Source organism: Neolamprologus multifasciatus, chromosome 9, assembly GCF_963576455.1.
Source record: "Neolamprologus multifasciatus chromosome 9, fNeoMul1.2, whole genome shotgun sequence".
NCBI lineage: Eukaryota > Metazoa > Chordata > Actinopteri > Cichliformes > Cichlidae > Neolamprologus > Neolamprologus multifasciatus.
This window is the reverse complement of record NC_140447.1, coordinates 29,641,665-29,659,958: the sequence shown is the minus strand read 5'-3', so window position 1 is coordinate 29,659,958 and position 18,294 is coordinate 29,641,665. Positions and strand designations below refer to the sequence as shown.

Genomic DNA, 18,294 nt, shown 5'->3' with positions numbered 1-18,294 from the left:
TGAGTTCATGTTGTTTTAAGTCCTTTAATCTGGTGAAGCTTCTCCCACATTCTTTGCATTTTTTCATTTTATCTCCAGTGTGTCTATGTTGATGTTCTTTTAGCCAGTCTTTTCGAATGTAATTTTTTTCATAAAGGTCACAACAAAACTCTTTCCCACAGTGATGACAGGGTTGAGAACTGGATCCATCTGTGTCGCTCTGCTTCTAAACAAAGACACAAAGACAGTGTAAGTCAGTCCTTCAACATTTTTATCCTGAACGTCGCCTGAAATGAAGAGTATCTCTGCAGACGTCCAATTACTGTTTCAGTTAACATGCTCAATAGGCTGCAATAACTACAATACTACCACCATAATACTACAGTAATACTTATTTCATGTTACAGTAACATCTGAGTTACACTGAAGTACTACCACGCTAATATTTTCAGGGTAATTTAAAGGCTACCAACACAGTGCTAAACTACTAATGTAACACTGCAATAATACTAATTTAAATTAAAAAAAAAACATTAGTGTGCATGTGCCAACCAGCGCATGTTACAGTTGCTGCAAGGCCAGCAATGTTGTGGGGATGGAACTGGACTCCCTTAGGGTAGTGTCGGAGAGGTGAATGTTATCCAGGATAAAGACAATGTTGGATTCCCATGATGCATTGCGTTTTTCCCTTCCAGTCACCTTTCTCACTCACTATATATTAATAGACCTCTCTGCACTGAATCATATGTGTTATTAATCTCTGATTAATCTAATTGAAATTGAATTGATAATTCCTCCCACCTACTCCATGACATGCTTGCTAGCCACCGGAGCACGTTCAATGAGAGACTGAGATTACCAAAAAGCACCGCTGAATGGCACAGAAAGTCATTCCTGCTTGTGGCAATAGTGTGTGTGTGTGTGTGTATATTGTGCTATTTCTTTCTTCTTGTGTTGTCTGTTTTTGCTACTGTTTGTACTGAAGCACTGTAACCAACATAATTTCCCGTAGAAACAATAAATTCTGATTCTGACAATACTGCATTAATGACAGTGTAACTGTGCATTTAAAGCACTCAGCTGACTGGGACAACAAAAAAACTACTACCCCCATGACACTGCAATTATAACATTAAATTAGTATTTTAACACTAATGTCTAAAAGTACTAAAGCTATAAATAAACATTGATACTACTGCTACAATACCATTACATAACGGTAAACCTTTGTTAACCATAATAGAAGATTACTGAATGTTTGGTTTTGTACTTATTTTCATTTGTGTTTTATTTTATTCCATGTAAACAAGAGGCCATTTATGCGGAAATAAAAACAATGTCATGATATACCAGGAAACTGCCTGAACATTAAATAACACCATCATATCAATTTTCAGCACTTTTAGTTTTTCATGATTGTGTAAACAAAAATCATAACTGAAATGAAAATCTGAATAATCACTCAGAGCTACTTTTCCATGCAGTAGAACTGCTAACATGCTAACACAGTTTAATGAGCAGAGTTGTTCCAAACAGTCAGACTAAAATAACGAGAGACAAATAAAAATACATACCTCACAGTAACTGCACTTGTAGAGTCTCTTTCTGGTGTGGATCTGTTGGTGTTGTTTCAGGTAACGTGGAGCTTTAAAAGTCTTCTCACACAGGTCGCATTTATAAGGTCTCTCCTCAGTGTGGATCAACATGTGTTGTCGTAACTGTGCGTCTCCTGTAAACTGTTTGCCACACTGATCACAGCAGTACACATCATGTCTGGTGTGAATGCGTAGGTGTAAATTTCTGCTCTCAATCCGGCTGAACGTTTTTCCACAGATGTCACAGCTGTATGCCTTAATTCCAGAGTGGGTAACTAGATGCTTCTGTAAGTGGCCACTTTGAGTAAAAGCTCTGCCACACTGATCACAGCTGTACGCTTTAACTCCACTGTGGATGAGTTGGTGTTGTTTTAGGTAACCCTTCCTGGAAAAAGTCTTTCCACACAAGTCACAGCTAAACGGTTTCTCTCCAGTGTGGACGACCTGATGACGTTTTAGTTTAGACTTCTCAGTAAAATCCTTCCCACACTCATCACAGGTGTATGTTTTCTCTCTCTTTCTTCTGTGAGGTTTGTCGGCCTCCTGAGAGCGCTGACTTCTCGCTCCATGTTGGTCCTGCAGTGACAGAGATACAAACAGAGGCAGTGAGTGAAATGCAGTCGTGGAACACACTCAACCTTCAAACTTCCTCCATTAACACTAGTTTTAAACCTGAAGGTGGAGTGTGGCACCAAACACCTTAAAGGTCTCTTATCCCCACCTCCTGGTAGTAGAAACACATTACATCCAACCTGGTGTTAAAAATAATTCATGACTGTTTAAACACTCTAAAATCATATTTCCTTGTATTCCTTTCTTTCACTCCCCACATTACAAAAAAAATCTGTATTTTTTACATTTACAAAACAGATTTTTTCACTTTTGGTTTCAAACATCTGATTTGATTAAACTGATTTGAGCCTGAAAAGTAACACATGAAAGACAATCCTGATCGTGTACTAATCACCAGGGTATGAAACATAAAAAGAGATGAAAGAGGCAAAACTGTGAGTCATAGTCAGGAGTTAAAGTGAGACGTTGTTCTTCTTTCTTTTTTGCACAGCACATGAACCAACAGGTAATTTCAAATGCAGCGTTTCTATCAACAAACATCAGCAAACACACAAACTGTTTGTGTGCAGTTTGTCTCACAGTGTGTTGCTGGCTAAAGGTCCAGCTGCTGTACATCACAGGGAGAGAAAAGAAAGAGAGCTAACTTCACTCAGAGATGGAGAAAGATAAGACACACAGGACAGGAGAGGAAGAAGACAGGTTAGATTTAAAGAGAAGGACTGCTCAGTGGGATTTGATCAACTGGAGATTAAAGCTTACATGTAAGTCCTCATGTGTTGAAATCAGATATTGGGTCTGTACATGTGACATTATGTTTTTTCACATACTAAAAGATGCTGCAAAACAATCTGAGGCAGATTAACTGTGTTATTTAAAGACTGCATGAAGATCCTCTGCAGGTTAGTGCAGAATAAACAGGTTAGTTTGCTGAACTGTGATGGATTTAAAGTAAAGAACAGTGTGTGACTGGTGCACAGTGACTGTGGTGCTCATGTCAGAGTTAGATAAGATAAGATGACCTTTATTATTCCCACAGGTGGGAAATTTGTTTCGTTACAGCAAAAGTGCAAAGTTATGTAGCTGAAATTAGAAAACACTGGAATGCAATAAAATGAAATAAAATACAATAGAATAAAATAGAATACAAATGCTATATACAACTGAATAAGAAAATACAAAAGTACAACTTCATCAGAAAAAGAATTGCACATATAGCAGTCTTATTGCACATGTGTGGGTTTTCAGCTGCAAAAGTCTTTCTTGTGGAGTCTGACAGCAGTGGGAAGGAAAGACCTGCGAAATCTCTCTGTCCCACATCGTAGGTGCCGCAGCCACTGAAGGAGCTGCTCAGTGCTGTCAGAGTCTCCTGCATGGGGTGGGAGATGTTGTCCAACAGGGATGACAGCTTAGCCACCATTCTCCTGTCACTCACCACCTCTACTCGGTCCAGAGGACATCCTAGAACAGAGCTCTGCCCTTTCCTGTAGAGGGCGTCTGAATTATGAGACCTGTCCAGTTTATTGTTCAGATGAACACCAAGGTACCCGTAGATGTCCACAGTCTCAATGTCCATACCTTGAATGTTGAGTGGTTGCAGTGGGGGATGTTTGTGCCTGCGGAAGTCTACCACCAGCTCCTTGGTTTTACTAGTGTTGATCTGGAGGTAGTTCAGCTGGCACCAGTCAACAAAACCTTTGGTCAGTTCTCTGTACTCCTTGTCGTCCCCATCAGTGATGAGACCAACTATTGCAGAGTCGTCAATAGAGCATCTGTACTTCTACTTAAGTATAGAGTAAATGTAATTTTGCCTCCTCTGATAATTTCTATAATATTATTTATATCAGTGATGGCCAAATGAAGCTTTCCGAAACACTGAAGCTTGTATTGAAAAAGGTTCATTACTCAAAGCTTTTCAACACAGTCCTCTTTGGTGACATCTGCTGGCCAAAAATATGAAGAGCAGCTTGAATCTACAAATTATAATAAAGAGCTTCATTATAGTTGCCCACTCTACAGAGCTCAGCTGACAGCTTCTGTTTCATATCGGGCTGCTGTTGTGGTGCTTTGAACGTGTATTTTTTGGGGTGATGAAAAAACTGTTAGGTTTAATGTATGTGTTACAGGTTGCCATTTAAAAAGCTACACAATGCCATTTAGAAAGCTAGAATGCTTCTGTTTGCTATCTAGGTAACCTACACATATGACTACGTGCATGACATTGATAAGGGGAACAAGCAGCCTTGAGAAGAAGAGATTCTACCAACAATCTGGGAGAGCTGCACTCCCATCATATAACCACACACAATGTATAATCACGCTTGCACAGCACAATCACTTTGTAACCAGTTATAGTAGTTTCTCATAGGTAATACAGCAACAAGCTTTATGAATATTCATGTGTGTAACCAATAAAAACAACCTGCAGGGGGAAAGCAAGTTGAAGTGGGTTGGAGACAACTGCTTCCCCCTCGCGAGTGAAAACTTGAGCTCTGTGTGACCTCGTTCCTGAGTGAGTTTCTGTTTATCCAGCAGTGTCAGGGGTAAAACTGACAAAAACTGTTATGTCCATTTGATTATTAATAATTTTGATGAATAAACCTTCCTTATTTTAACATGTGCTGTGGTCTCTAAAAAACAACATAATATACGACACAGTCATATAACAGGTTGGGAGGATGAGAGTTTTAGACGTGACTGATTATTTGGTGAAACTGTGATATTTTCCTCACCTTCTGTGTTGAGCTCATTGTTTCCTCTGTAGTGACTCAGCTGAGTCTAGATGGCTGAAAATGTTCCTCTGCTGCTCCGTCAGACTCTTCTCCTCCTGCTGATCAGCTGGGACACAAAACAGATCTTTGTTAGGCTCCAAACTGCACTGAAGAGTCAAAGTGTCTCATATGTTCATCTGACAACACAAAGTACAAATTTCACTCTGATTGCTTGTAGAAATCTTGTGAGACGTGTTGTGCTGCAAAGTGAGGAAACTCTCTCACTCACTTATACTTCAGGAGGAACTTTGTGACATTGGCTCTAATATTCTAAGCAGCCCTTTACTATGACAGGGCCAGAAAGTCCTATTTGAAGGTTTGGGAGAAGGACCATGTTAAAGGTGGATTGGCGTTTATACACTTTGTTATGATACAGGTAAGGCTGTAAGAGCCTGAGAATGTGTCCTGAATGAACCTCTAAAACCAGTTTAGCTAACGACTCTGCTTCAGTCTGGAAAACAGCAACTACAAGTTTAAAGACTCCGTCAACAATTCACACCCAGCAACAGCCTGAACAGCTCCTCCTGCAGCTAAGGCAGTCAGTTAACCGTGAGACACACACCCAGGATTGATCAACCCATGGTGGGCCTGCCTCAACAGGGGGCGTCAAAAGGGTAAAACATAACATTAGAAATTTGACTGATACGGCTGTCTCAGGACCTCCTGGGGGCTGTGCAGTTAACCTCATGGTAGTGAAACCAAAAGAAGGAATGAAAGAAAAGAAAAGAAAAATGCTCCGCTCTTCTTCTCTCTGCTCTTCTTCTGGGAGGTACAGCCTGATCTGGAGGTGCCCCCCAAGAAATCAAGATTTTCTCCATTTAAAGCAATACATTATCAGGGATTATAACATCGAGTCCCTTTACTGAATCAATTCAGTCTCAGCTGAATGCAGGTTTCCCCAATCTTATAAACAGTACATTTACATAATGACTGAAAACTAGCACCACTGTGTTGGGTTTGCCTGGCACAGACAGCTCCTCCTGGCAAAATGTGACCCTGTGAAGGGTTTAAGTATAAGTGCCTAAACAAAAGGCACTTATACTTAAACAGACACAGAGTAGGTGTCCTCCCATTGTATAAATCAGTAAGAGAAGGTACGACCTCTCTCATGACCTTAGGATGTGTGTGTATGCCAGAGTGCTCTGGGAGGCACACAGAGTCTTTGCAGATGGATCAGACATCCTATCAATATGCAATCGATTATAAAAGTCTAAGCATATACAGTATGGTAAATGGACTGATTCTTATATAGTGCTTTTCTACTCTCACAGAGTACTCAAAGCGCTCTATACAACATGCCTCATTCACCCATTCTCACAAGAACTTTTTCACATGCAGACTGGAGGAGCCAGGAATTGAACCACCAACTTTCCGATCAGTAGGTGACCAGCTCTACCTCCTGAGCTACAACCACCCCATATATGAGCACATATTTCTAAGCATAAATGACAATCAACAATATAAACCTAACACACTGAAGGAACAATGGGCTGGGAGGTCAGTTATTGAGCATTAATATGCAAATCCTCATGAACATTGATCAACAACCACTGATAAAAGCTCCTTAATCAAATGCTGTGATTGTAGCGACTCCCCAACTCTCTGTGAATGGTACTCATGGCAATTGATCAGCGATCTTTGATTAATGAGCTTTGATCAGTGGTTTCAGTGCTTTCCTTCCTGCTTTGACTGCAGCTGTGTTTGACACAGGAAGACATTTTTACATTCTTCACAATTATACTTTATTCTTTTTGGGGGAAGTGCAGTTTTAAACCTTCACATGATTCAAGTCAACCCAACAAATCAATCTGAACGATCACAGGTGGGAAAAACTTCTGTAGATAAAATAAAATAAAACCCAACATTCAAACCAAAACATGATTAAAAACACGATTCTTCCAAATCACCAAGAGCTGCACATTAACCACCACAATATATTTTTATTCTCTGTGCTTTCAAATATGAACACTGTTTACTTTCATCTCTGTTTCATTAGTTTTTGTTAACATCTTCCTGTGCATCACTTTACAGCAGCCAGACTCATTAAAATGAGACTTTGTAGGAGTTCACTTCCTCTCATGTGTTCATCCACAGCAGCTGGACAATGGACTACTTGCACAATCACTTCCGCGTTCTATGTAGTCCTGCCCCAGTGCTTCCGGTGCGGTTAAACCATGGCGACGTTCTACACTCGCTGCCTACAAGAGCTCCCAAAATTGAACATTACTGATGTTCATTGGATTTGCAGAGCGACAACTACCCCCGCCAGCAAATTAGATAAAGGATTTAAGTTATATGCGGCATCATATATACACAACTACGAAGGTAAGAAAACGTAAATTAACCAACAAAGAAACGCTAGCTAACGTCAAATGCAAACACTACGTTACTCCGCTATGTCCTTCATTGGATGTCAATTCTCTACATTACATGTTTTCTTAAACTGTGTTTTATGTTGTCCGAAACTATAGTTGAGGTTTTCTTAACTAATGTCACTTTTGTTGTTAGACACTGTTATAATAGCGTTAGGTAGTTGGCTAACTAAGGAGGTAGTTAACTACCTAATGCTACTCTTGCTAAGTGTAAAGTATATATGTTTAAGACGTGCTGACATGAGTAATACAGAAATAATGCTAATGGTACTTGTATCTTTATTCAGTGTCCAATAAAGACAGGTTGTCAGGGGAGGTCGGTGTGAGAGCCCTGTGCTACAGGTCAATGAGGAAGAGTGAGGCACCACACAGACTAAGTGTAGGCAGGAAGCTGTGTAAAGTTGTTAATCCCTGTTCAGTGGGGTTCAGTTAATTTAAGCATTAGTTAAGTTCATTCCTAAAGGCCCATCAACTTGAATGTTTTTCTTGTCTCCCTGCTTTATCACTCCTAAATTTGACTAGTCAGATAGTTTAATCAACGTGTGTTTGGGTGATCAGAAACATTTGACAACAAGTTAATACTGCAAATATACACAATCTAAGTTATTACAGTTATCAAGGATGGTTAAGTTGTTTTAATAGGGAGAGAAGGAAACACTAAGCATTCAGGAGGGTACGTAACCATAAAACTCAACTATGTTCCTGTTCAGCTCTTCCATGAAGATGGTGTCACATTTTTAATTTTCGTTCTTTCTTCTTAGATTAAGCTTCTGGATTCCTTGCCGGTGATACTTACACATAGCCAGTGCTCCTGTGTGGCAGGCGCTGTTACGTGCAATCACACAGTGGCATTGCTCTTCCAAACAGCACACTACTCACAACTCAGAGTGCCGGTTGTCCCCCCTGTGCATAGCTGCACGGAATCTGAACAGCAATGGCACAAGCCACGGACAGTGGTAATTTAAATGAGGTTAAAGTTTTTGAATTAGTCCATGTTTACATATGAACAGCAACACCATCCATAGTAAATGTGTCTTCTGTTAGGGTGTGAAGCCAGGACCCATCAACTCCATGATCTTCACTAAACTGGTACCAAATAGGATGGCCCAGACTGGAGTACGGTAATTAGATTTGTAAAATTTGGTTTCATGTGTTACAAATGTATGTTGCTATTTGTTCATACATACATGTGTCAGAATAGGCATTAATTTACATACAACATTACACTTTCTGAAGACGGCTAACTCAGTCATGTACATATACATCCCAGTCTCTAACTCATAGGTGTCAAACTCTGGCCCACGGGCTAAATTTGGCCCGCAGCCTAATTACACTTGGCCCGCGAAGCCATACCAAATTACTATTAGAGCTGGCCTACTGGTATTATACAGCTAATATATATATTTTTTAGTATTAAGCTTTGCTTGTTCCATATTCAGTTTTTCAGCAAAATGTGTTTGAGTCCATAAGAAAAGATTAATTCTTATATCTGGAGGAATAAATATATTTCAATAAATATTAACGTTAGCCCACGACTTTGTTCCAGTTTTGAATTTTGGCCCACTGTGTATTTGAGTTTGACACCCCTGCTCTAACTTATGCACCACTGTTTTACACCTTTTAGTTTTTAGTTTAGTTGTTGTTCAGTATAATAAACTTCTTCCTTACATTATTGTCATTGATGTTTTCTTTAGGAGTGGCTTCTACAGAGGCATGGTGGGTCCGTTAACAGATCCCTGCTTGTTCAGAATAACGGAGGCATATGCAAAATTTAATATTGAGGACAGGCCACTTGTGACCACGATGAACATGAGACCTGACAAGCCTCTTGTGGAAAGTGCCTTTGGGCTGGTGCAGGAGGGCAGTGTTCTGTCATATCAGCAGCCGGTTTTGACAACCCGGTACATCACACTACACCGTGATGCACCACCAACACCGCACTTGCCTCTGGAGGGGTATGACATCTTGCCATCAGATTGTGTGTTTGTGTGCTCAGAAGAAGTGCTTCTGCATCTGAAAAGCTTGTCTGTAACTCTGGAAATGGCTCACAAAATAGAGAAAGCTACACGTGAGCAAAGCTCTTCGTCTGAGTGGCATCAGCTCCGCAGGCCCAGAGTGACTGCCACTAGGTTTCGGGAGGTATGTCACGTCAGAGGCCAGAGCTCGGCAGAGTCACTAGCAGAGCGTATATTGAAGGGAACAAGGCAGACAGCAGAAATGAGGAGAGGAACTGAGATGGAGCCTGCAATAGCAGCAGAGTATAGTAGGCTAATGAATGTTAACTACACACCCTGTGGTCTGGTCATTCACCCCATTGCCCCCTGGCTTGCTGCATCTCCTGATGGTGTTGTTTTGGCTTCGTCGAATTCAAATGTCCCAATGTACAAAACTTTATTGACTGCAAAATATGTGCAGATGGAACGTGGTACCCCTAAACTAAAAAAGATCCACGCATATTACTGGAAAGTGCAAGGACAACTGTTCATCAGTGGGATGCAGTGGTGTGACTTTGTTGTGTGGGCTCAAGAGGACTACCTAGTGCAAAGAATATACATGGATACAGATGTGCACAATGCAATCAGAGAAAAGGCAGACTATTTCTTTTTTTACATATATATGCCAAGATACCTGTGTTTGGAAAAATGAACAGTGAAAACATAGCAAAAAGGAAAACAGATCCTTCAGGCTGGCTGGAACAAAATAACTGATGTTTTATTTGCAATATATTTCATGAATTCTTTTGTTGTTACATGTTACTTTTATGTGAAATCAATAAACTGTTATTTAAGCAATGGCATTGTTAGGTTTTGTATTGTTGATTGTCATTTATGCTTAGAAATATCTACTTATATATGCTTAGAGTTTTATAATTAGTTTTAGATTGGTAGAGGTTTGATACTTAATAGTCTGCAAACTTTGTGTGCATTCCAGAGCACTCTGGGAGCATGGGAGAGGTCGTACCTTGTCTTATTGTTTTATGGTAGGATAAACGTAGCTATATCTGTTTTAGGCTAAGTGCCTTTTGTTTAGATGAACTGCTGGACTTCCAGACCAGCAGGTTTAGGGAAGTCATTTATGGGGTCACACTCTGACACCCCCCCCCCCCCACACACACACACACACACACACACACACAGGCAAGGTACTCTTTGTGTGTATGTATACGTTGTATGTTAATGAACCTATGCATATACATGTAACCTCAATAAAAGAGCAGTGTTACGGGGGAGCGGACGAGAGCAACTGGGGTCAAGCGAAGGAACGGCGTTTGTCCAGTTCTCTCCCGTGCACGAGAAACATGAAGAACTTTGCCTACTCGTGTATTGCTTTGCTGTGTAATTATATTGTCTTCAACGTTCCAGCGAATAGGTTCAAGCTACAAACCTATTAGGCATCAATTTCATTTTTTAAAAACACACATTAAAACATTGAATTTGTGCAGAACTTATTTACATGGTAAGTATTTAAAACTCCATGCCTAGCATACTGATATACATTTAGACAATAACACAACTGAATGTAGAAAATGACAAATGGTATTTTTGATGTTACAAAAGCTCAATGTCACAAAACGATTTAGTGATTTACTTTATAATACCATCACTGCCATGTCTTCAGTCAACTTCTCAGCAATGCCTGATTGTTTGAATAGCTCCTTGTCACTAAACGAACCAGCATAAAGATTAGAGATGAATGTCACTGGACCATGTGGAGCTATGCCAACCAGGGCTTTCATCGTACAGTGGGATTTGTACGAAGAGTACATTTCACTTTGAAGAAGTGGTGAGGATGGTGTCTGACACCTCAGCTCTGTACAGTCAAGGATCATGTGGGTGTCTGAATTAAAAAGAATGTGAGAATCACTAGATTTATCAGATAGGTTTGTATTATCCTATACTGTTGATTTACTGTGAATGAGTTACACTGTCTCATGACATTTCATACTGCTGAGTTAAGAAGAGAATACTGTGTGCAGAGAGCACAAAGCACATTCCACAGGAGCTTCACCCCTTGTTGGAAGCAGATAAACATGGAGCCGAGGTCATAACTTAGGCTCACTGAGAGAGAGAAAGAATGTGAATGTTTAGGCTTTTACGACTAGGTGGGGGCTTGAGTAACCCTCCACCAGTTGGAGATTTGCTGTGACCCTCTGCATGCATGTCTCCCCATCCGGATGGTTTGTGCTGAAAGGTGTTGAATTGTATGTAATAAAGTAATTGTTGATTGAGCATTTATACACCGAGTATTGTCCTTCCTTCAGCCCAAAGATCGAAAGAATTGGGAGAAATTAACACCACCACAATATATTTTTATTCTCTGTGCTTTCAAACATGAACACTGTTTACTTTCATCCCTGTTTCATTAGTTTTTGTTAACATCTTCCTGTGCATCACTTTACAGCAGCCAGACTCTTTAAAATGAGACTTTGTAGGAGTTCACTTCCTCTCATGTGTTCATCCACAGCAGCTGGACAATAAAGTTTATTGTGACTCTGATACTGCAGCAGATCGCTCTCATCCATTTCCTGTTATCACTTCAAATAGAAATGAGGCTGTAGAGGTTTGGTGCAGGCAGAAAAACAGCTGCAGGGACAATGAAAAGACTTTTCTGCTCCAACTTCTCCCAGCATGCTGAGCTAATGATTAGTTGGTGTTTTTCTCCAAACACTCCCTCACTCTTTTCTCAACGTGTTCACAATAAACTGTGAACAGACACCGAGGAGAGCAGCAGAAGACCTCATTCAGGAGCTAAACTCAACATGAACTGAACTCACAGTAAAGTTAGCTCGGTGCTTACCTTTAGATGAGCCACAAACCGAGAGAAACTCCGTGACGAAGCTGGAACTCTTTCCAAACACAGGAAACAGATCAGGGAGCAGAGACCCACGTGGTTCACGCTGATCTCAGCTACGATCCAGGAGACAAGGGTGGGCAGATCGATGCAGATATCGATCCAAACGTTGGTACTACTTTATTCGCTTTGAATGAAAATCCAGCTCCGTTTGCGCAAACACCTCTCTAGAAGCGTCCACACTTTGCTCCGCCCCTTCTTCTTCTTTTACTTCTAGGTTTTCTTGGCAGTTGTCAAACAACAAAATGGTGCATTACCGCCACCACCTGCTCAAATCCTCACAGACAATTTACTCTCTTTTAAAAACCAGAATAAGGCCTGATAACTTTCACTTCTTGAGTCCTTTTGCAGTAAGGAATGTTTTAACACTCTGGGCTCTATCATTCTATCATGCTTTCATTCTAAACTCAACACGTGAAAATTTCTAGTAGCGGCATTTGATGGCTTACCACACTCCAATGGAACAAAATAATGAAACAATTTTGATATAGGTTTGATCTTAAGGATCTAATTGTTTGTGTTTGTGCATGACATTGCGGCACATGTTTTTGCAAGATAGACTGGAATAAAAAATGATGCATCAAATATTACATAGGCTGCAGTGAATTTCTGTTGGTGCAGGGTATTGAGCTTTGAGGATCCCAGTCAAACCTAGCTTTGAAGCACATGCTAAAAGCACTTCTACTTGTGTATTTTTCAAAAAAGGAGACCATACCCAAAATATTAACTCTCAAAAAACAACAATCACAGGACATTTTACAGAGTTCAAATGTGCAGCTGCAGCGCAAATGACAACAAACACTTTTTGTAAGCCTAACAGCTTCCAGATCATTTATTCTGGCAATACAGCAAGAAGGTCATCACTGCTTCAAGCACTGCCTATATGATCTGGTCAGAGAGCAAGGACAGCAAGCAGTCCTCTGCCCTTGAAGAAAAGACATCTGCCCAGGATGAAGAAACTTCCTCTCCGGAAGATGAGGGGAGAATCTGCATCTGAATTATAATGAGGAAAAACTTTTAAAACAACAGATTACACAAGGAAATATGAAAGAGCTTTAGTTGTTCACCTGCTAAATGAGAGCTTGAACTCTTTAGTTAATCCTCTTCTGTCCACGTCCTGACCTTGTCTCATGTCTGCTCTACCCATTATCATGTGTATGTGTAAGCATGCTGCAAAAAACCCTCTGCACTCTACGTCATCCTGCAATATATCAATACAGACAGTAACGCTGAATGAGGTTCTTAACTCTGAAAATACGGAGCGCCGACTCAGTTATGAGCACATTCGCATTGTGTATATAACAAAACAGCTAGATAAAGCTGTTTTATATAACAAAACAGCTTTATCTAATACTTTAAATAAGAATCAAATAACTCCCCCCCCCTACTCTGACAACCGCCATACATCAAACACTTCTGATCTAAATTTTACAGTAGTTTGATAGATCTAGATTCTATCTAGTCAGTGCTTTTTGATCTTTTTTTGTGAGGTAATCAGTTTGTTTAAAACAGTTTAGAACATCCTGGAGGGATTTAAAAATATCTTTACTTTCCCCACATCAGTGATGCTATTGGGGAAAACAAAACAATCAGTCTCATTTAGCTCTGAAAGAACAAGTTCATTCTCTAGCTCCTCAAAGCATGTTTCAGGTCTTGTAAAATCCCTTAATAAAGTGTAATGACCCCCAAATCCTATTTAGGGTGTCAGATAATGTGTCAGGACAAATTAGATATGTCAAAGGAGCTATTGTTTAACAAACAGTTGTTGATATATTTACTGTGGTATTTAGGATCTAATGCACAGTCCACAAAGCAGTCTACCTGTGTGCACAAGTCATTGTTAGTCAAATGGCTGTGAAATTTGCATATTATTTTTAATCACATCAGAACTAGAGAAAAGTTTGAAACCAAGCAATTCATATACACCTTTCCTGTGTTTTTGATAATTGGAGAGTCATGTAAATTTAAATAATTTGTGACACAATTAAAAAGTCCCACCAATGACCACCTTATCGAAAACACACTGAACTTTTCAGGCAAAACTGCCTGACGGTTTTATCAGGTGTTGTCTGCGTTCCATCGCTGATCCCTCATCAGTGACACAGAGCCTCAACCTGCACGTCACTAAGTTTGTGCTTGGCACACTCTTGTTGGAGGAGGGCGCTTTTTCCCCCCTCACTCTCTCGTTCCAATGCAGCTGTGGGTTGAAAGCACGTCGTACACCCTTGTTGTCTTCCTCAGTGTCTTAACGCAGGGATCTTTCTTAACCTTTGTGGTTATTTCTGTGGCTCTGGAATCTTCTTGTGATGAGCAGCAGGACCCCAAATGACACGACTCGGGACCAACTGTGCCTGGACTGGTCCCTGCTTCCCGCTGGTTCTCTGAAGATTTCTGATCAGCACCCAGTTTCAGTCTGGAGCTTCCACCCTTGGGATGATTTCTCCCAGCAATACTCTGGATACTGCACCTGTATCTCCTTACTTGAAGGAAAAACTTCTAACCGTTTTGAAAACATATCAACCATCATCAATCAGCATTTTACTTTCTGTTCAGTGAACTTGTAGGTTATCAACAACTTATCTAATAGCACCTGTAGGGGTTTAATACCTGTACATTAATTGTTAGTCACACACATCATGGAAAAATCATTAAAAATTGTAGAAAACTGTAGAAAAATCACCAGATAGTTTTAGAGTAAACCTGAAATCCCTCCTTTTGATACATTGTCCTTCCCATGTGGCAATTTACCATAATTTCTCAGGGTTAGCGATGGCCAACTGTGGGGAAGAAGGACCCAAATGCTGCACTCTTTGATGAAGACAGTGCGTTTTATATACAGTGGAGTAAATACCAAGAACACAAATCCCTGTGAGCTCCCTAGACTCCCGTGTCATGTCTTCACCCAAACGTTCGTGCTCTCTGCTCTCGTCTTCCCGCACTCCCTGTGTGTGCTTTCCTCTTTCGTCCACGCTCCTCCTACAGGGAGACACTAACTCCCACGGGCATACATGACCAGCATGACACTACACTTAGACACACACTAACTTGGAGTGTAACTCAACGATCCAGCGTCGAGGAGCTCTAAGCTACACTCCTATGTAACTCCCCTGACAAGTCAGATCAGCTGCAGGTGTGTAAGGTCCTTATTTGTGGACAAAACAAAAACAAAAACAAAAAAACCCTGGTGTATTGGCTCCATTTTTGATAAATAATTGTATATATTTACACAATGTGTGCATATGTTTTCAATATACACAATTTATATTTGCATTTCAAATTATAAAATAATTTACTTAACATGTCTGTGGTTTTTACAGTAAAAAAATACTACCAGGGTAGTCTTTTGTATGATTTCAGAAATCTTGTGTTAATACAGTATGTCAATGAAAAAACAAATAAATTCAGACACGTGAGGTTGAGCTACAAACAATGATACAAAGCAAGGCAGGAAAAAACAACCTTTCTGATCTTCTAAATTGGTACACTCCTGTAAGATCACTGAGGTCTGTGGATGCTCTCAGCTGTCCCGAGGTCCAGATTAAACACAGAGGAGACCGGGCCTTTGCTATGACTGCTCTTAAATTGTGGAACAAACTGTCACACGAAGACCTCTCCAACATTGGACACTTTCGATACCCGTCTAAAACATCCACTTATATTCCTTGGCTTTTAAATCAGGATGAGTTTGTACTACTTTTATCTTACTTCTTACTCAAATCTTCTAATTTTATGATTCTTTCATGTCTTCTTATGTTTTATCTCTTTTGATGATCTTAAATGTACATCACCTTGGTCAACAGTTGCTGTTTTCAATGTACTATATAAATAAATTTGACTTGACTGGACTTGACTATATAGTCAGGAGTGTTGAAATGCTATGGAGGAACTGCAGTATTTGCAGGAGTTAATCATGCCAGCTAACATTAAATTTCTGATTCAAACTTTTTCATTTAAACTGAGAGAAAAATAGAGAACAAAGGCAAATGAGATTCTCGAGAAGACTGGCCAAAGAGCATGTTTCTCAGATATTGTTTTAGAAGGAAAGTTTTGGATAACAAATGGAGTTTCAACTGTGCAAAATGTTTATTCTGTAAACTGAATGGAGGAAAACCCAGCCAACAACAGATGGCAGACCTGCCAGAGGAAAGAGTGGTTCCAGATCTACAACCTTTCAGAAATGTTGGTCTAGATTATTTTGGCCCACTTATTGTGAAAAGAGGATGCAGTGTTGTAAAACGGTATGTAGTAGCGTTCACTTGCATAACAAACAGAGCCGTGCACCTCGAAGGGGATTACTTTTTAGATACTGACTCATGCATTAATGCACCATCACAAAGCTATCACAGGACACAAATGACCTACAAGCATTAACACCGAACCACTTTCTCGTCATGAAGTGAAAACCAGCTCCTAAGGGCCCCTGAATGTTTTCTCCATCTGGAAAGAACAGGCCTGTTGCAACCTGTAATATGTCCCTTTTCCTGGCATCCTTGCAAATGTCTATTTTTCTTGTTCCTCCTCCTCGTCTAGCTCTAACCTGCTTGAAAACCTCAGTGTCTTCATCATAATGCATCCATCCTATTTCTATTTTTCTATTTCTCTTCAGAGCATTTCTTTTATGGGTTGTTTGGGAATGTTCTTCTTGCCGTGTGCTACTGGCATCCTCTTCAGATAATTTTCTTTTGGACAGTTTGGATTTCGGCCGTTCAAAAAGCACTGACTTGCGGCTGCTGCCCCTCCGTCTGCAAAATCCAAATACTGCTAGACGATCACCATATGATGGCAAATAAGTCTTCAGCTCCTCATCTGTCATTAGACTTATGACACTGGCATCAATCTAAAGATGAAAAAATAATTTAATTTATTAAAACAACCAGCCTTGAAAATACAATCCTATTTTTAACTTAAGAATGATGGATCTTTTTTTTTTTTAATTTGCATCCTTCCCATGCTGTAAGGAAGGATGTAAATTAAAATTACCTATTATAAAGCCACCATATTATCATCAAAGTATCTGTGCCTACCTACATTATGAGCTCTGACTATGGTGGGGAAGTGGGAATGGCATTTTTAAGTGTCCCTTTGCACTGTAACTACAATCAGCATCACAATACAGTCAATCCCACATTTTCTCATTTGTCTGGTTACATTTTTATTGGTTTTGTTCCTTATTTATATAGTTTTCAGTCATATTCCCTGTTTTGGGTGATTTGTGATTTTGTTTTATACAGTGCTGTACACTTATTACGCATGCTTTCAGCAAAACGTCTGTTTCATCAGACGTAACAGGTGTCATTAGCGTGTAACAAAAACCTTATAGGTACCTTTGGTTAACCTTCACATTGCATTCTATTCAACTTTGTATGAAACAATCGCTGTCACACCGGTTTTGTATACCTTTTATCCAGTTATCATTTGTAGGAAGGCATTCAAAGCTGAAGAGCCTGGCGCCATTTGTTGTTATACAGTAGCTCACGACACAATCTAGTTTTGAGTGCGCACCGTCTTTACTCTGAAAACCAGGAAGTGAAATCACAGCTCAAACTATTTCTTTGTTTAACATTTTAAATGTTTATCTAACATTTGCAAGACTTCACGTTGTTCACAAACAACGTGAACAAAATGACATCTGCAGAACTCATGGATCAAAATACATTCAATAAAAACTTGATAAGGCAAGTTTATTTGTATAGCACAATTCAACAACAAGGTGATTCAAAGTGCTTTACAGAGACATTAAAAAACAAAAACAAATAAAAAGCATGATTTAAAATGGATTAAAAAAAACAGTAGATAAAATCAGAACAGTAGATAAAATCGGTAGTTAAAATCTAAGTTTTGAAATTTAAGCTTAAAAGTGTGGATTTGGTGTTTTATTCAAATGCAGCTGAGAACAGGTGAGTCTTCAACCTGGATTTAAATAAACTGAGTGTTTCAGCTGATCTGAGGCTTTCTGGGAGTTTGTTCCAGATATATGGAGCATAAAAGCTGAATGCAGCTTCTCCGTGTCTGGTTCTGACTCTGGGAACTGATAAAAGACCGGATCCAGATGACCTGAGGGATCTGGAAGGTTCATACTGGGTCAGGAGGTCACTGATAACATGAAAACAGATTTTTTCATCCAACTGCTGAAGCAAAGCAAACCACTCGACATGA

General features: G+C 39.8%; 1 protein-coding gene and 1 pseudogene across 2 annotated transcripts in view; one reads left to right on the top strand and one right to left on the bottom strand.

The window, feature by feature from the left end:
* The window catches only part of LOC146511800 (uncharacterized), a 44,896-nt gene extending 32,555 nt beyond the window's left edge, over positions 1 to 12,341 (bottom strand). The window contains exons 1-3 of the mRNA XM_085171929.1: positions 12,085 to 12,341; positions 4,877 to 4,982; positions 1,554 to 2,150 (exon numbers count right to left, since the gene is read on the bottom strand). Coding sequence (XP_085028055.1) covers positions 1,554 to 2,150; positions 4,877 to 4,894 — 615 coding nt within the window. The 5' untranslated portion in view covers positions 4,895 to 4,982; positions 12,085 to 12,341. The remainder of the gene's footprint in view (positions 1 to 1,553; positions 2,151 to 4,876; positions 4,983 to 12,084) is intronic.
* On the top strand, positions 7,211 to 9,559 carry LOC146511801 (uncharacterized; annotated as a pseudogene). The gene is made up of 4 exons (XR_014876266.1): positions 7,211 to 7,240; positions 8,049 to 8,243; positions 8,332 to 8,408; positions 8,982 to 9,559. The product of XR_014876266.1 is annotated as an uncharacterized LOC146511801 (transcript).
* Positions 12,342 to 18,294: the final 5,953 nt, after the last annotated feature.